We start from the raw sequence: 18,235 nt of genomic DNA, 5'->3' as shown, positions 1-18,235 counted from the left end.
TCAATCCGTTAATTTCGATGTAAAGGTCGTGTTTACAAGAAGTAATCAATGCGCTGTTGCTTGGTATGGTTGTTCTTTGCTGCCAAGTCGCCATCTTGAACCGCGCTGAATATCTTGAAGTTGGGCTCCAATTCACTGCCAACTTGCATGACACTAGCTACATTTCCACACCTGTAACAGTAGTTAGGAGCAGACCATACTGTGACCACATCCTTATCCTTGAAATGATACCTGAAACCCTCCATGACCAATTGATGGGCTCGAGCAATGAGCTCCAAGTTATTTATATGGTTGAATTCCCGACTGACTTTCGATCCGAACAACCAGCCTGCACCACGGGGAGAAACAGCCCATGTGTCGATATTGTCTGGGTCAGACCACACCAAGTCACAGAATCCTCCTTCGTGGGGTACCTCCTGTGCTCTGCTTAAAACACGGATCTGATCAAGCATCCGGATTTCTGGAGACAAACCTCCATGGACACAGAGAATTTTTCCGTCGATTATAGCCGCGAGAGTTAAAAAGTCAAACACCTGGCAACAGTACTTCCACACCGTAGTGGATCCATACTTTGTCAAGCACTCATCGTAGAAACCATACACCTGTGTAATTTGACGAGATTCGTGATTTCCACGCACCAAAGTGATACGGTGTGGAAATTTCACCTTCAAGACCATTAAAAGCGTGAATGTCTCCAAGGAGAAGTATCCTCGATCCACATAGTCACCCAAGAAGATGAAATTGGTATTATTGTCCTCCGTGGGCAAACCCCCAGAAATCTTGAATAGTTCCAACAAGTCATGGAATTGACCATGTATATCTCCACAAACTGTTACCGGAGATTGAACAGGTTGAATATTGGACTCTTCCATCAAAAGCTCCTTTACTAACTCACAGAGCTGCTTCATATCGGATTCGGAGAGCGAGCTGCATTTTTTGATCTGCTCTAGCCACTGGTCAGGGCCACGATCAGACATTGTGAAAAAGTTTAGCTTTGGATCTGGGTTTAGCTTAGTTAAAGGAAGAACGTTCTTGATAGGAAGGTCAGAGAGTCCAGATTGAAAAGAATTTGGCGTCTTTTGCAATCAGAGGAAATATTGTTCCTTAAATAGTCGATGGGAAAACGGAGTAACAGCAAACAGGTAACTGCGATGGTATCTGAAGTAGTCAGTCGTGAAGAAGGCGACTTTAGTGGATGTCCAAACGGAGCCCTTCATGCAGGACGGCAGAAGATTTGATTTAGAGTGAGGATAATGGAGTGTAAGGAGAATTGGGGGTTGGTTTACTTTTGAAGTTTGAATCTATGGTTGTCACTTCGGAATTTCAAGATTATGTTGCTTTTTTTCTTTTTCAAGTTTCGGAGTGTTTTGGCTGAGAGGATTCTTTCTGTGTGGTCCTAAAAATTGTCAATGGTGTAGTAAAAAAGCGTTTCAAAGCAGCCAAAATTATTTTAATTGGAATTATTCCTGTCCATATCGTTTGACTTTTGGGGTCCCGCCGATGAGGTGCCTAAAGTGACAGGGTCAGTGTTGATGGTGCGCCCCCACTAACATGGTCAGGATATTTGACCCTAAAAAAAAGTAGTGAGTGAGAAAAAGAACGAAGACAAATTACATTCTCTAAGTGTTTCAGGAATTAACACTGTGTGCCATCAAATTTGATGATTGTAGCGAATTGATTGTTTCACAAGACACATCTGAGAGATTCTACGATTTTGAGCAAAATCTAGATACATTTTTATTACAAGCATAAATAATAAATTTTAAATCATAAAGAAACCCATCATAAAACAAAGACCAGCAGCGCTCCATGACAGTGTCTTCTTGTTGTCTCTCACCCCATTGATCAGTGTCGAACCGGACAAAACGGGGCTTGAGGATGTTGCCAAAGAAACTACGATCGTTTCCGTGCTATTTTGCATCTTAAAAGCCTTGCTGTTATACGCGCTGATGAAAGCTCTGGTCGAGGTAGTTTTTGCAAACACTTCTGAGGGGGACAAAGTATAAGTTGATATACGTTCCCCCCAGAAAGCTGAGACGAATTGAGTTTGTGTCGAAAGATAATTCGTAGCTGACAGGGCTGACGGAACGGAGTCACGGATTACTTCAATGTTCTCGTTGTTAGTATACACCACAGGCGCCATTGAAATCTCGAGATTGTCCAAGTCATAGACCACATAGGCATGACGAAGAAAATTTTCTCCCAATATTCCTGGATATGCAACAGAGGCTTCGCCGACTGGGAAGAGGGACAACCAACACAGGCTTCCAGATTGAAACATTAACATATCCAAGGAGATCCTTATCTTGATTCCACTGAAGTCAAACATTACCACAAATTCTGGGTTCTTGTACTCGCAGTCCACTTTGTATAATGAGTAGTCATAGTCATACGTTCCATCTAAGCTTTTAGCAATGCGAGCCACCACTATTCCAGGCAAGTACGAATATGTAGAAGCTGAATCCAAGACGACTACGAATTGATTTGGAGTCAACTTCATCAGACGATTGTTGTTCTGAAACTGCATCTCGCTTAAGATCACTTGTGGCTTCAGATATGGATTCGAAAATTTTGTTGGAATGATAGGCACCTTTTGCAAAGGAGCAATGTACTTCGCATGATCCACTGCCCCAAAAAGGATAGTTCCTTCGGTTGCATTTTGTTGACTGAGAAAGAGGGAGTAAGAATTAGAAGCGATGATTCCCATGGATTTGAGGCGCATTGGAAAGTTTTCGTAGGTGGAAGCGCTCCACTCACGATCTGAATGTCCTATTCCAAGAACTCCGAATTCTGAATTGGTTGCATTTGCCACGGCAAAAGAAAAATTCGGAATGACAACGTTGCCGAACCCAACGTCATCATGGCCCCAAGCTCCGGACGCAGTAGCCAAGTCAGAATATAAAGCTTTGAATCCAAAGATTGTATTGTTCCACTTGAATGTCGTAGACGTTGAAGGGTTGAAATAGCCAAATGATGTGCATACACCTGGAGCACTCTCTTTAGCACGATATTTTGCCTGTGTCATTCCTTCGTCTAAAATATCAGTCGTGGTTGGAGTAAGATCGTCATCCAATTGACCATCCCCAGCCAATTCAAATTCGAGAGCTTGACGCTTGATTGGTCTCATGAACAGGCAAACGGCATCCAAAGTTGGAACCCATAAATCAGACGATGCCGTGTCGATTAAAACTGTAAATGGTTGACGATTAGATCCCACATAAATATCAGTCAGATAGTAGATCTTATTATTCTTCAACTTCATAGCGACTGGCCCCAAATCATCGCGCTTGATCTCAGAGCTAGACCCTGATAAGGAAGCATCTAAAGAGCGTTTAATTGGAAGTTTGAAGTAGGAATCGCTGCTGGCGATAACAATTGAAATAAAAGCAACAAAATAGAATACTACCAGGTGTTGCATGTAAATGATGTTGCTGGCTATTGAATAGATTGATCGGAGTTATCGAGGAGTTTCACTTAAAACTTAAGTTCGATTGAAGGAATCAGTAGTGAAATCGCCAAAAATGATGGCTAGTATTTGGTCCGTATAACTTGGGAGTGTGTGAGCAGCTGCAAAATGTAGATGCAGTATTAGACAAGAACGCTTAAATAGGGTATGAAGAAAGCTTTGTCTTTGGGAGCTTATTTGAATAAAAGAAGATAGGTATGGTTTCAAGAGAGCCAATTTGGGAACACCTCACCTTTTATATTTCACAACCCTTTATCAAATATATATGAGTTAAACTATTCTGGATATGGAGCATACCTCACTCTGCAGTCCTTTTTGCTGCCAAGAGCACTTTAGTTTATTACAACTCGCAAATACTGGCGATATGCAGGATTATAGATCTTGAATGACACACAGTGGTCTCCACAATAACTGATAAGCGGCTTCCCCTGCCTTTTGGCGTCCATAATACGTCACGAAACACGTTGATTGTCTTTAGTTCAGAAGGTGACCTTTCCGGTAAACTTGATCCGGACCAAATATTGTAGATGTACTGTTCCGCAACAAAAGTAGTTTAGTAAGGAGACATTGGTATTGAGAATGAGCTCAATTAGTGGGTAAGTATGCGAGTGCCTCAAAAATTAAAAAGAAAGTCTAATTTTCAATTTCGTTTGGAGAGTATTCATTTCTTCGACTTAGCCTCGGTTTTAACGGTAGGGTGTACACAGGAGCATGATGGTGGAAGGTCAGTCTGATACAGAGGTGACGATATCAGGTCTCTTGTTCGGCTTGACTTTCAGTTAAAGAATCGGAGCTCAAGTACCGGTGGATAATCCTATCACTGCATCTCGGCTGATAACAAATGAGTATTTCGATCACGGATCCTGAAGATGCCAATTAAAGCAATTTATCCTGAAAATAACGAAAGTGCCAGTATGATAGTACGAGTAGGTATTAATGCTGTTGTGTTTGAATTCTAACGGAGAATGTTGTTTTGACAATAGACGCTGGGCACCTTCTTACACTAGTTGAATAGAGTGATGAATTCTGAGCTATGACCTATTTTAAAGAACAAGTCCGATACGGGGCTCACATAAAACGAACCGTGCTCCTATTTGTTTGAGAGAAATCTAAGGTAGAAGTTGGGTCCATCGGCTGTTTTAAAGCTTACATGGGGTGTTATGTCGTTGAGAACCACACTGTATCGAAATTGAGCTAGCAAAAGTATCGGTTTAATATCTAGAAAGCTGTAAAAGAGGTTAAGGTGTAAGACGTTTGGTACCCGATACTATATTTAGAGTTTGCTCTGTATTTGTATTTGAAACGAGGTTCTGTAAAAGTACAATGGTAACAATGGACTTGATGCTTGATGGAAAGACTTTTGTGAAAAGGAGCACTGACTGAAATTGTTGAATGCGAAATTTACGAATCAACTGAAATACAAAACATCTTTCATCTTGTACTTGAACCTTCCCCATTGCGTCTGTCTGCGGAAAGACTCTTGGTTGCCAATACTGCAATAAAGCGATACGCCAAAACAGCTTTAAGGTTGATATCAGTTTGGTTCATTGTCGTGAAGAATAGAATTTCTGGCAGTCCTATCATTGCAAGTCACAACCTATTTCTTTAATTGAACGCTGAACCATAGTCTGAAATAGACTCAAACACATAATTCACGACTATATTTCAACCAGCATTATTTCATTCTCAGTTATATTCACTGTTTTACCAAAGTGTTGTTCATTTTCCATGTTGTCCTAGGATTACAACGACTAAGAAACACGGACCTATCCAAAGAACTTACAATCCAAATAAAAAAGAGAAGATTTAAACTACATCACCGAAGAAAAAGTTCAAAATTCTCCCCCCACAACCTTTCATCATTTCAACTCTCAATCACTCTGTAAGAATACCTGCACACACACTTGAAAATTATCCCTCCCTAACCACCTACCATTTCTCCCTAAAAGCACAATCGTAGAGGTGAAATGTTTCAACTAATGTTGCAGAGAAATGGCTGCGTGGCCAGAACATCGATAATCAGCTCTGTTCGTTCCTTCACTAGCGGAGCAGTCCGTTGCAATGACATTCTTCCTTCGTCCCCTAAAATGAAAACACAAGCATGGACTTCGGGACCTTCAGACGATATGGACATCACCAAAAAGGTCATGGGAATGGCCAGAAAGGTCCAGGAAAAGAGTCTGCCACCAATCATCGTAGAGAAGCTGTTGTTGTCGCTGTTCGGAAACTCAACCACATATAATCCATTTGACTTCTCAATGACGAAAAAGGTCATGGAGGAGAACTTGGAGAGAAAGAACAGAAACCCACAGGCCAAGTATAAGGGTGGAAAGAACGATGTTTTCAAAAAGGCTGGTATCGATCCCCGGGACTTATATCTCATGCCTGAGATCTTATCTAAATTTCTTTCACCTACAGGACAAATTCTTCCCAGAGAAGTTACAGGATGTACTGACCAAAACCAGAAAAAGTTGGGCATAGCCATCAAGAGGGCACGTGTAGCGGGATTGTTGTCTTATACTGGAAGACATGGCCGCTTCATGCCCAAGAGACTTATGTAGGAGCAGAATTGTGTGGGAGAAGTTTGAAAAAGGGATTATTAATATCCGTTGTATATATTAGGAATGAAGAAAAATAAGTAAACAGGAGAACGACGTACATACAATTGATGTGTTATGGAAATACTGTGGGAGATCTTGAGGGATCTGAGAGAAAAATAGTTGAGTAGCGTGCGTTAAATGAGATTTGAAACAATTGATTATGAATTCATTTCAAGCTTTTTCGTTTTATTGAGAACGATTAAACGAGCCCTTTCCATCTTGATCAAGTATGCCTCTCGTTTACACACACACACACACACACACACACACACACACACACACACACACACACACAATTGCCTCACAAAACACCAGGGCAAAATTTTCCATAGGATTTACTATTTCTTTAACAAAATCACCATAAATTAATTTTAACTCCTCTCCTCTTCCCAAACCCCCATTGCTTCCACCATCCTTGGACGTGCACAGAGGACGTGCACAGAGGACCCAATCACCGTCACCCCCTCCGCACTTTCCACTCTCCTTCTTCCTCAAGCCCCAAATCTCCAAATAAATCTATTCAAAATGTTGAGACAAGTGACCAGAACCGCCCCAGCCTTCAGACAATTCTCCTTCACGCAGCGTGCGTTCACCGAGCCAACCAAGAACGACTCGTTCAAGGACAGAGAGGCCGCCAACGAGAACGTCTACGTGAAGAAACACGAGGCCGAGCAATTGAAGAAATTGAAGGAGCAATTGGAGAAGCAAAAGAAGGTTGTTGAAGATTTGAACAAGGAGATCGATAACTTGAAGAAGTAAATAGTAATTGAAGAAGAAGTGTGAGAAATTGTAGAGAGCTGGTTGGGGTTTATAAGGATAGGGTCGATTTATGCTTTGTTTTGGGATCCTTGTAATTAATTCGTTAGGTCTCGATTGTTTTTGGTACTATGAGTTGTAGAAGTCTCGCCAGTTCCCGTCTTGGTTGGTGAGACACGTTCTGTTGAGGCTGGCTGTAGCCATTGTGTTCCATTGAGGGCGTTTATTGTTGTGAAAGCTTCTCTTTCCGGAAAGAGAGATGTGAAATTTGCTTGTTGTTGGTCTTTTTGGTTAATTTACGCTGAATTGGTGTCATTGTGTCTTGGCGCCGTGGAACCAGAACTGAGACTATCCATCGTGCAAGTGTACCCTGCTGTCGTCTGAAAATGATGATTGTATTTGGCTAGTTGGAAAGTTGCTCAGGCCATTTTGATGATTGACGAAAGTATACTCGTTTGACCGTTTTTACAGCTCGTCCGGTTTTATCGTATCCCTCGGACTCTCGAACAAGAGCCACCTTTTACGTTTAAAACATTCGAATACTTCTCAGAAGTGACCACTGTTGACTTTTGTCTCCATTCAAATCAATTTTCGCTCTCTCTGTAAGAGCAAGCTCCCTTCATTGCTAAGTACATGCCACTTACTAGTTCTGGCAGAAAACTCAAAAAAAAAACCATAGAAAAAAAAAAGAAAAGATTGGTACCATGAAATGCTCTGATTTTCATTCTCCCGCTTTCTTTTCTATTTTTCCCTCTCTCTCGTCTTTCTCCCCAGATTCTCCCCACTATACCTTCTATCTCACATGCATGGTCACACTCACCTATATAAATTGGCAGTCTACATTCTTCCCACTACAAACTATTCTAATTCTTTCCCACTCACTTAATAGATAAACCCTAGCTCAACAATTTATTTAACTAGCCCACGCACGTCATTATGTCCGAGAAAAGACTCCTTCTCGAGCTTAAACAATTAATTAGAAGTCCTCCAAACACACAAAACCCCCAAATTCTAAGTCTAGAACCGGTGGATGCAGAAAAATCGCTCATGGAATGGAGCGCAGTAATAATCAAACCCACCAAAACAGACTCGCCATTCTATTACAATGGTCAATGGAAACTAGATATCAAGACCGATTCCAGTTATCCAATTAAACCGCCCACAATTGCCTTTTCGAGAACAACCCCAATAAATCACCCGAACATAAACATTTCCACGGGCGAAATTTGTCTTGATATACTCAGTAGTGGCTGGTCGCCAGCTTGGAATCTCCAGAGCTTGGTCGGTGCAATTCTTATGCTCCTAGATGAGCCCGAACCAGACTCGCCATTGAATGTGGACCTGGCAAACTTGTTTCGTCATGATCGTGTAGCTTTTGAGTCGATGGTGCAGTTTACCATGTGGAAGAATCTGACGTTGTATGAGGGAGAGAGAGAGTCTACAGGTGTCAAATCGTACCTGATAATGGCATATGACTGTAGCAACGAAGAAGAGGATGACGAAGAAGAAGAAACGGAGCCAAAAGAGGCGCTGAGTGAACTTGGTATAGAGGATGATCTGTTGGAATATACTCCCGTAAGTCAAACGATGGGTACTTCTGAAGTTGTGCCTCTGATCACTGCCGCTAGTATGATTGGAGAATCTTTAGTCATGGTGGATACACCTGCTCTTGATTCCAAGGCGAGTAATCGCAATACCCACCCCTCTGCTGTAGTCTCCGCCTTGGCTGAGACATCTACTTCGAAATCTACCACTCAGGAAGTTGAAGACACGCTTAATGACGCTTCTACTATAGTACCTACTCCTACAAGCGCCAATATGACTTCTCTGGTTTCAACCGCCCAGACTACTCCATCTTCTGCCACCAAGATTGCCCCGCTTTCTGTAACTCCAGCTATTTCAACCTCCACTGAGGAAGAAAAATATAGCACTGCATCAAATTCCGCCGCTGTCTCAGCCGACGTCTCCGAAACATCTTCATTGTCTTCTAATTCCGTGTCGGGAACATTGTCTAAGAAACCTAAACGGCTGGGACTGAAACGAAGAAGCGTTGCTAGAATCAAAGAGCGGGTCTTGAATCGAATTTCTCACCAAGTCGGCGAAATTCGTCGACACCAAGATTTTGTCGCCTAGTTCCAAAAAATGACCTCATGATACACTATTTAACCATCCATAATGAACCGAACCATCAACACAAGCATCTCTAAAAACACTGGATATCACAGGACTTTTGCTTCTTTGTTCAACTAGTTTCTGAATCACTAAAGTACACACTTTTTTTTTTTTATTTTATGTCGGCAGATATCCCCACACGTATTAACCTATTCCTATATAAAACCCCAAAGGTAAACACAACGTGCGTTTTCTGAAACGTTAGGAAAAAAATCTCCAATTGCCACGGCTGTATCAATTCCTACTGCACATTCTTCCTTCGGCTTGTGCGCACGTCTCGTTACATTTCTATATCAATCCGTGTCAAATATTTATCGGGATTCTAACCAAATCAAATATAATCGTCATTAAACAGCCTAAAAACTTCTGTTTTGCAATTCAACTCGCCCTTCAGCATGGTAATCGGTGAGAGTCGACTGGAATTACTACTGTGGCTAAACCAAACCCTTCAATTGGACTATGTAAAAGTAGAACAATGCGGAACAGGTGCCGCGTATTGTCAGCTAATGGACGCTATTTATGGTGGTGTGCCGCTAGCGAAAGTCAATTTCAACGGGAGTATTTCCGAATACGACTCGTTAAGTAATATGAAGGTTCTTCAAGCGTCCTTCAACAAGAATGGAATAAACAAGAACATACAGGTCGAAAGACTCGTCAAATGTCGACTTCAAGACAACCTCGAGCTACTCCAATGGTTTCGTCGTCATTGGGTTGACCATCTGAACATTAATGTGGATTATGATGCTGTGGGTCGAAGAAAGGGGGCAGGAAACACTTCTTCACGACGCACGACATTCGGCAGCACTCCCATTGCTTCCGGTTCCAATCCCATAACCCTGAGTAAGTATTCTCAGATTGGTACCCGAGGTGCTTCTACAGGTACTAGTGTTCTCCCCAAACGGAGAGTTGCCTCGTCGCTGCTCCCGTCTGGATCACACCTTTCATCGCGCACTGATAGTAGTCGTGTTGGAAATTTGGAGCAGCAGCTAATGGAGAAGTCGGAGGAGATCTCCCGTCTTACAGAAAACGTGGAAACATGTCAAGTCTTGGCCGAAAGTCTCCGCACAGAGCGTAACTTCTACTTCAACAAATTGCGTGAACTTGAGATTCTCACCAAAAATATCCAGTTACAGTATAGCCGAGATGACGCTATAGCCCAGCAAGTCAAGGACATGTCTGTGGTGGATGTAGTTGAACAGGTGCAAGAAATCTTGTATATGACCGAGGCTGGGTTTGAGGTTCAAGATGATGCTGCATCATTTTAGATACTACCTGAGGCCTTCGATTCATTCAAATAAAGAAGAACCAAAGCAACACCTTTTCATTTCGTGAGGTGGAGAGCATTGAATTGCTTAGTCTCCTATCTCCAGATACCTCAGAATGCAAAATGAAATTAGACTTCTCTGGTTTTGGCGACCCGCGTTGCATAAAGCCAGCTTCTTCTCTGTCGCTTCGTATGCACCACCAAGCATTGTCTCCAATTGGTAAGTGTAATCCACGCAAGACGCACTAAATCTATCTCCACCAAGAAATGCGACGACTCCTGAAAAAGCAACTTCTATATCCTCTCACAAAATGATACTCCCGAGCTAGTTATTTCAAAATCTTTTCTGCCTCTCTGGTAAGGTTTTCCAGGGTTCTCTGCGGTTGTGACAGGGTGTGTATGCAGTTCAGACCCCCAGAAGAATTTAAAGCGAGCTACAGAGAAGCACCACCGACGAGATAAAAACGACTCTTTCATGGAAACATTGCTGTCAAAATGGAAATTTTATGGCACTCAACCCCAATTACTTCCAAGAAAATTTTTATCCTCCAAAAATTTGACCATTTTGCCCACCCTCTCTTTCCTCATCCATCCCCTTGGACCATTAGGTCAACATCCCTAATTACGAGTCGCATCGCACTATCCACACGACCTCATCTCTGCGCCAGGGTATTTGCATCTAAGACCGTGTGAAACAAAAAAAAACGGCCAAAATAGCGACACTCAGCCCAAACAGAACCATTCTATTTCTCAATTTTGCTTTGATTTCTCTCTTACTTCAAGAAGTGTTCTCTCGTCCAATTCCAATATGACCGCTGCCTCGGCTCATACACATGGAAGAAGACACTCATCGGCACTTCCATACGCCATACCGTCCAAATCTCTCCATAAACTGCACAGCAATGGCGGTTTACCAGGTGCACATCTGCATGGACAGCATTATTATTCACATAATGACCGTAGTACGGGATTTCCAACACTTCTGCGAAGCTTCGTAGTGCGTCGCACTTCGGAGGGAGAATCTGGAAGACTTAAGGAGCTGTTGCGCTGCGAAACATGCGGAAAGGCGTATAAACATATTCTGTCACTTGCAAAGCATCTTTGGGAACATACCCCGGAATGGACCATGACGAAAAGGCTACTTATCTCCAAGCACCAGCAGGTGCAGCTCTTGGAGGCTGCGTCGATTTTAGTCGGAATGACGGAGCCGGGCTCCAGCTTTGATGACAAAGATTCTGTGCTATCGAGTCCGCCTCAACATCCTTCTCTTGCGTACCTGTCGATCGAGTACGATGATGATGGGCTTCAGGTGCCTGGTGGCCACCAAATCCCGCTGAATTACTCGCCCATGCCTGGATGCGTGGGTGGCTATATCGATGTACCCAGTAAAAGATTTATAAGGCCGCGGATTGAAGATGACGTGCTACGGATAAGTGAAGAGGATGAGTTGAAGTTAGAGGAAGAGGAAGAGCGCAACAAGACCAGTGAAGACGACGATGATGACCAGATTGTTGGGCGTATGGAGTGATACGACATTCGCCGATTATTTAAGGAAATGTGCTAATGATATATTATAGAGTTATTACATGTAGAGGTATGCTGTGAATGCGAGGCATATTGCAAACAGGAAAATAGTAAAGAAACCCCGATGAATCAAAGTGTTCTACAAAAAATGTCAACCATCTTCAGATAGTTTCAATTAAACATTATCCCAAGAGACGACAGCCCATTTCGTTGTCGCACCCGTACACCAAGGGTATATAACTGGTTTGAAATTTTCAGAGGTCAGTTCTTCTTCAAGTCTCACTCATGATTCCGGCGCAGCTGTACACAGCTCGACATCCTTTCTTTGAAGACCCGTTCTGGTGATTCGTTTAAGGCGGGACATGTTGAGGATTTTCGAGACTCGCACAAGAAAGCGGAAAAACCCCAGTGTATCATAGTACATCTCGTGGCAGCCCTCGGGACATACCACCGGTGTCTCCAAGAACACAGACATTTGTAGAGCGTAGGATTTTGTTTGAAATAAGCAATTTAGGATTGTATCAAGAAGAATCAACGATATTGACTAGTTTCGAGAGCTTGACACCAGGAAAGAACCGACCGACGACGCATATCTAGAAGCTCGTTGAATGCAAATTAGCATCTCATTCGAATCGCTCTTTGGATTTATTAAATTGGTCTTTCACTTCATGAATGGCTTCTCTATAATCGTGTTCGGGTTCAAGTTTGAAATCTGTTAATCTAATCTAACAATTCATTTCTATTTACAAAGGGCGAGATTTTTCGCAAATCACGAGAGGTGTCTCTCTTTTTACAAGTTTTCAATCGGTACTCTCATATCTTTCTGTTAGAGAATTCCTGGATCTATTGGTTTCAGACCAATCACTGACCTAGTCCTCGCCTCGGACAATTTCTGCCGATAGCGGCTGTACGGCCTCATACTGTTCACGTAATGCAATCTGTTCCTTATGTTCCAAATCGTTTGCCATCTGTTTCTTGGAAAGCTTCTTTCTCATTCTTTCGGCATCCTTGATAGGGCCCTGCCTGAGGTTTTCTCTTTCTATGCGCTGCTCAATATTGATGTAGATGAACGATCCAACTGCAAAGAGGCAAGAAGTTGCAAATGTGACTTTGGATGCGGTAGACATGTTTAGAAGTGAGGAAGAACTGTGGTACTATCTTTCCCCAAAGAAGTGGGATGACAAATTGTCAAAATTAGCAGGACGACTAATGCTGAAATTTGGAGCATGTTTTCTTTCTTGAGCTTTTGCTGTGATATGATCGGCACCGAAATTATCTGATTTTGTTGGAGATGATTGGCGCAAGTTCATTACTGCAAATCTTTTAAAAGCACCTCCAAGCAAGCATCCACAAAATTCTTGTAACTCTCTCTGATTTTCGTAGAGCCGATATGAGAGAATTTGTCGGATTTTCAAATTTGCAAGAGAAAAATAACGGCTACGTCATTCTGAGTTACTACATGATCACCAGAGATGGAACTGCAAAATCAGAACAAGAGAAAGAATCAGAAAAAAACAACCAATCAATGGAAACTCAAGAAATCCAAGAATTGTATTCCCTAGCAGTTTCCCCCATTTACCTTTTTAAGATATATTTTACCTTCATCTGGCCTGTTATACAACAAATTTGCACCCATTCCAGATTCTCCCTCCCCCATACATTCAACTCTAATGCTCCACTTGAATCGTCTTCGACAGCTCACACCAATCGGGGCACGTTCTTTCAGCGGGTCGTGTGTCAGTGCCGCTGGACACTCTAAATGGCAAAATATTCGACACGATAAGGCCAAAAATGACGCCAAAAAATCAAAAGACGCTCACATGTTGGCCACAAGAATCACCTCCAGTGTGAAACAGGGAGGTTTGGAAGGTAACTCGCAGCTTGTCACTCTTCTAGAAAAGGCAAAAAAGATGTGTATAACGAAAAAAATCATCGACAATGCAGTGAAAAGAGGAACTGGAGAAGTGTCCAATGAGGGTGTGCAGACCTTCGATGTGTTGTATGAATTTATGGGCGCGGGAGGTATTGCCATGATTGTTGAGGCTACTACGGATAATAAGACCCGTACGGTCAGCCATGTCAAACACGCGTTGTCGAAAATCAATGCGTCTTTGAGTCCATGTCAGTATATGTTCCAGAAGAAGGGCGAGATCATTTTCGAGCCTCTTTCTGAAAATGAACAAATCGACGATGTGTTGGAGGTGGCTATAGATGTTGGCGCTGAAGATGTGGATGAGTACGTGGATACTGAACAGGAGTACAATGGAGAGAGACTATTCCGAGTTCTTACAGAGCACAACGATTTACATACTGTGACCAACAACTTGACCCAGCGAGGCTATAAATTGAAGGACAGTAAGCATATCTATCTTGCAGATGCCGACAATCAGGTAGATTTCCCTGAGGAGTACACTAAGGGTATGAAGAAGTGTATTGAGCTTCTTGACGAAACGAACGATGTGACCAACTACTACTCAAACATCCGTGACGATTAGTCCATGTACATAATTTTGATAGATAAAGTTCATTTTTTGGAGGCTCTTTCTGGTTCAGAGTGTGCATTGGTGAGAGGTTGATGGTGTTTTGGAAGGACAGCATTGGTATCTGTAAAAGGGTCTTATCTATACTTTGGGACGAACTAGCACTTAAAATCGTGGGTCCTGAAACTAGTCTCTTGCTTCAGGCGCAAAGACTTTACAAATGACCATACAGAAAGAAGAGTAATGACAGTCGATTAAAGGGTAAACCCGGAGTTTTCTGGGTATTGCGATTGATCCAACTTCAAAGGTTTTCAATCCAATTCGCGATATTCTCATACATTCATTGAGTTCAATTAGACACACAGAGGCTACACAGAAGATACCAGAAAACAAAGTATGGCAAAAAAGTATCTTCAATCAAAGTAAGTATCGATTCTCAAAATGAATCTTAAAGTAGTCTCTCCAGTACTCGTTAATCGAATCTCTCACATGTTCATTGATCAATTCTACGAGTTCCTCTATCACTCTACCCAAGGATCCTATCCAATCTCCTCAAGTTCAACAAAACCGACACTACGAATAAATACATCCTCCCGGCAATTTACAACTTTCTCCTCGTTGCCCTACAATTAAACCCCCTCGTAATCTACTTTAATATCTACGTCTACGTCATACACTAGAATCATTATATTGAATATATCTGCGCCAAAAGCTTACTCGCTCTTGGACTTCTCCTCCTCGGCAGCCTTGTTCAACACAACGTCCAAGTTGGACAAGTCAGGGTTCTTCCACAATCTCAATTGTTTGTCGTAGGCAAAGTGTCTGTAAGTGAAGTAACCGAGAGAGGTGATGGCCACACCGACGGCGGCAAACAATGGGTACATCTCAACGGGAACATCGACCTTGCCCTTTTTGCGCGTTTGTTGCTTGGCAGCGTTTAGTAAGACAGAAGCAGCCTTCATTTTGTGTTGATAGTATCAGTGGTGTGAGAGAGATGGAAGAGGAATGGTTGGCTGATCGGGGTGTCATGTGAAGACTGGTCACGTGGTGAGGTGGAACCAGACAATAGCGATATTGAAGATAGAGAAGTGGTTTCAGGGAGGACATAATTTGTGATAGACTCATTTTTTTTTTTGAATATGGATTATTGTTCTGGTTGGTTTGATCTTCATATGCTACGCTTCAATGATAGTGTATTGCGATTGTATAGGTAGTCGTACAAAATATTTGCGGAAAGCACCATTTGGGCATAGCTATACTAAGAATATTTCGTCCAATATCAATGTCATGTACATGTCCATCTGATGGGGTGTCTACAAGTTTCTGAATATTAACAATTATTGTTCATACAAGTACTACATGAGAACATATGAGACTCTCAGCGTCGTAGAAGTAAAGACTTTGAATAAGAAAACGAGGAAGTTTAGACCCCGTGGAATTGAGAAATTGTACTGAATCTTCCCCTGATTTTCACCAACATAATCTTCTGTTCATCTCGAAGAGTATTCTCCATAACACATCTTGGGAAGGGATTTTATCTCCTTTAACCCGCTCGCTTTGGTACCGAACCGGACAACAAAAGCCTCAACTAGTCTATTACTTTTTTATTTGTGGAGAGAGGGAAAAGCTGGGCCCTCTGCAGTTCGAGACATTTGGGAAGAACGTACTGCCTTTTCGAAATTCTGACTGAAGATATCGCAGTTTTGAGTTAAAGCTGATCGGAGAATTGTGTTCATGAAAACAATGATGAAGGCGAATTGAAACATATACCAAGAGAACCCCGACCTTTTGGAATCGGAATTGTCATCATTACGCAGACTTGCATCGATGACGAGATTGTTGATCTATAGAAACATATTTGAAAATACAGCGGAATTAAGCAAAGCTGGTACCTCGATTTGCCGTATTATTGGGACGATTAATACATATCCCCGCCCGATACCTAAGTTGTGATGACTTTTAAAACATCTCACTACAATCGACGGGAAGAAAAAAGGGAATTCTAGAATTTGAATGGAAAATCATCTCACAAAGAGACGTTGTTACATTTTCACACCATATACATGTATTAGATAACAGGGCTTATCAAGATTCATGGGATAACTAAACCGAGAACAGATATCAAAGTAGAGCCAAATGAGAATCGAAACGATCAGTGAAAGAATTGTGTGATTACAATGAGAAGTCTCTGTAAATTACGTTGCTATCGGCCTAAAAAGTACTAGTGATATCCATAAACTAATTCGAAGCAAGATTTCTATCCGCCTCTCTCGTTTCTTCGAAACATTGTTCTTTGGGCTCTATACCTTAGTAGAAACTCACTCTCCTCGCCCCTACACATATCAAAGGTTTCACTAGCCTTGTCTCTAATTTATAAATTACTGAATATTTCTAGCTCTCAGAAAACATGTTTTCCGAAAATCGAACTGAAGTAAGAGCTCTGCCCTACCAAGCCGCAATGGCTTCCCGAAGAGAGTCGTAGCAGAGCCAGCTCACTGCCATAGAAGGCACAATCTTGTACAAATTGGCCGTCAAGCCTTTGTATGCGCCGAAGAAGCCTTCTTTTTGGAAAATCGTAATGAGTGCATGCGTCACTGACCGATACTGAAATCCCAACTCTCCTCCAGCCATGCTTGCAACCTGATATCTCTTTCGTAGTAAGTCCAAAGGATATATGAGCACACCTCCAACGAAGCTACTGAACGCTCCAGCGGCGAGTTTCCAACCAGGGTTGCTATAGTCCTGGCTTGAATACTTCATCATATCTCGAAGTTTTTCGTACAAGGCAAAATTGATCGCAACATATGGTGCTACTCCTAATGTTGTGGGCACAATCCCTCGGTAAAGAGCAGAGAATCCACCTTCCTTAGCTACCACATCACGGAGAGTCTCCCATACTCCTGGAGGCTTCACCATCTTGCCCTTGTTGAGTAAATTCAACGAAGCGGTCTGCACTGTGATGCGAGCACGCACTAAATCCAATGGATATGTGACAGCGACAGAAACAATACCTCCAGCCGAGCCCGCAACGAGTCGATCAGCGCCATCTACGCCAATTTTCTCGTTAAAGTTCATCTTTTTTAGAACTACTTTGACCTCTTCAAACACGGCAAATTGCACTGCACTATACGGAATTATCCGCACGCAGTTAAGCGTGTTTCCTCGAAACCACCCGCGCCAGCCCTCATCCAAATACATCTTCCAGATCGTTGAGAACATACCCCTGTAAGCTTTCTGCGATTCTGGACCCTGGAGCTGCAACAAAATCTTCGCACGCTCAAAAGGAGAAACCACTGTTCTGGAGACAGCGCCCGCAATGCCTCCAGCAATAAGCGATGCATTCAGATCCCGTTTTATTAGCCTTTTGATCCGGCTATACGAGTCTTCGGCGACTTCTGATTGGTTACGCGCCTCTTCTTGCATGGTAAATGGGTCTTTTCTTGGTCAAAAATAGTTACCACTGGCTGAAGACTCGCCTGGCTTAAAACGGCGTTCCTAAGTCGCGATTTGGCGGTATCGGAGGAGTAGTTGGTTGGTGAAAAGTTTGGGCTCCTGTAGATAGGATGGGTGCAAAATGGAGAATTGTAATGTGTTGAAGAATGACAAGGGAATCGATCTACGATTATAATTTATACCGCAACTTTACTTCTCACATATGCTTTTCATTTATTCTCTTTTTTGCTTTGGACTCCGAGTTTGTTCGGATTTAACACGCTCATTGTGTTTGTTAAGATCCCGGCGATAAGAACACCCGGGTCAAAGAAGTGATGACTACGATTAAGCGTGTAGGTATAGGAAATTAGGACACTGGACTTGATTTTATTAAGTGCTCGAGTTCTTAACTTCGTTTTGACTTGACCTTTGCTGATAAATTCCAGTGATTCTCAAGCGATTTATATCGCATTACGAAATGGGTTCAATTATCGCCCTCAAGTTTGTCCAATAATTCAATTAACATTAATATATACCCAAT

At 42.3% G+C, this 18,235-nt stretch overlaps 11 protein-coding genes across 11 annotated transcripts; 6 read left to right on the top strand and 5 right to left on the bottom strand.

Moving 5' to 3' along the window:
* Positions 1-32: 32 nt before the first annotated feature.
* PUMCH_003542 (uncharacterized protein) lies at positions 33-977 on the bottom strand (the record flags this gene model as incomplete). Its single annotated transcript, XM_063022505.1, has 1 exon — positions 33-977. The coding sequence occupies one exon, from the start codon at positions 975-977 to the stop codon at positions 33-35; it is 945 nt and encodes a 314-aa protein (XP_062878575.1).
* A 785-nt stretch (positions 978-1,762) lies between these two features.
* On the bottom strand, positions 1,763-3,418 carry PUMCH_003541 (uncharacterized protein; the record flags this gene model as incomplete). Its single annotated transcript, XM_063022504.1, has 1 exon — positions 1,763-3,418. The coding sequence occupies one exon, from the start codon at positions 3,416-3,418 to the stop codon at positions 1,763-1,765; it is 1,656 nt and encodes a 551-aa protein (XP_062878574.1).
* A 2,015-nt stretch (positions 3,419-5,433) lies between these two features.
* On the top strand, positions 5,434-6,027 carry PUMCH_003540 (uncharacterized protein; the record flags this gene model as incomplete). The annotated part of the gene is made up of 1 exon (XM_063022503.1): positions 5,434-6,027. The coding sequence occupies one exon, from the start codon at positions 5,434-5,436 to the stop codon at positions 6,025-6,027; it is 594 nt and encodes a 197-aa protein (XP_062878573.1).
* Positions 6,028-6,591: 564 nt separating this feature from the next.
* On the top strand, positions 6,592-6,825 carry PUMCH_003539 (uncharacterized protein; the record flags this gene model as incomplete). The annotated part of the gene is made up of 1 exon (XM_063022502.1): positions 6,592-6,825. One exon carries the CDS (start codon positions 6,592-6,594, stop codon positions 6,823-6,825), a length of 234 nt encoding a protein of 77 aa, XP_062878572.1.
* A 933-nt stretch (positions 6,826-7,758) lies between these two features.
* PUMCH_003538 (uncharacterized protein) lies at positions 7,759-8,955 on the top strand (the record flags this gene model as incomplete). Its single annotated transcript, XM_063022501.1, has 1 exon — positions 7,759-8,955. One exon carries the CDS (start codon positions 7,759-7,761, stop codon positions 8,953-8,955), a length of 1,197 nt encoding a protein of 398 aa, XP_062878571.1.
* A 434-nt stretch (positions 8,956-9,389) lies between these two features.
* Positions 9,390-10,259, top strand: PUMCH_003537 (uncharacterized protein; the record flags this gene model as incomplete). Its single annotated transcript, XM_063022500.1, has 1 exon — positions 9,390-10,259. The coding sequence occupies one exon, from the start codon at positions 9,390-9,392 to the stop codon at positions 10,257-10,259; it is 870 nt and encodes a 289-aa protein (XP_062878570.1).
* Positions 10,260-11,066: 807 nt separating this feature from the next.
* Positions 11,067-11,786, top strand: PUMCH_003536 (uncharacterized protein; the record flags this gene model as incomplete). The annotated part of the gene is made up of 1 exon (XM_063022499.1): positions 11,067-11,786. The coding sequence occupies one exon, from the start codon at positions 11,067-11,069 to the stop codon at positions 11,784-11,786; it is 720 nt and encodes a 239-aa protein (XP_062878569.1).
* Positions 11,787-12,651: 865 nt separating this feature from the next.
* PUMCH_003535 (uncharacterized protein) lies at positions 12,652-12,909 on the bottom strand (the record flags this gene model as incomplete). Its single annotated transcript, XM_063022498.1, has 1 exon — positions 12,652-12,909. One exon carries the CDS (start codon positions 12,907-12,909, stop codon positions 12,652-12,654), a length of 258 nt encoding a protein of 85 aa, XP_062878568.1.
* A 543-nt stretch (positions 12,910-13,452) lies between these two features.
* Positions 13,453-14,277, top strand: PUMCH_003534 (uncharacterized protein; the record flags this gene model as incomplete). Its single annotated transcript, XM_063022497.1, has 1 exon — positions 13,453-14,277. The coding sequence occupies one exon, from the start codon at positions 13,453-13,455 to the stop codon at positions 14,275-14,277; it is 825 nt and encodes a 274-aa protein (XP_062878567.1).
* A 698-nt stretch (positions 14,278-14,975) lies between these two features.
* PUMCH_003533 (uncharacterized protein) lies at positions 14,976-15,224 on the bottom strand (the record flags this gene model as incomplete). Its single annotated transcript, XM_063022496.1, has 1 exon — positions 14,976-15,224. One exon carries the CDS (start codon positions 15,222-15,224, stop codon positions 14,976-14,978), a length of 249 nt encoding a protein of 82 aa, XP_062878566.1.
* Positions 15,225-16,707: 1,483 nt separating this feature from the next.
* PUMCH_003532 (uncharacterized protein) lies at positions 16,708-17,685 on the bottom strand (the record flags this gene model as incomplete). The annotated part of the gene is made up of 1 exon (XM_063022495.1): positions 16,708-17,685. The coding sequence occupies one exon, from the start codon at positions 17,683-17,685 to the stop codon at positions 16,708-16,710; it is 978 nt and encodes a 325-aa protein (XP_062878565.1).
* Between the last annotated feature and the right edge of the window lie 550 nt (positions 17,686-18,235).

Source organism: Australozyma saopauloensis, chromosome 4 (genome assembly GCF_035610405.1).
Source record: "Australozyma saopauloensis chromosome 4, complete sequence".
Taxonomy (NCBI): Eukaryota; Fungi; Ascomycota; class Pichiomycetes; order Serinales; family Metschnikowiaceae; genus Australozyma; species Australozyma saopauloensis.
Note: the sequence above shows the minus strand (reverse complement) of the source record. Positions and strands in the feature narration are given on the sequence as shown.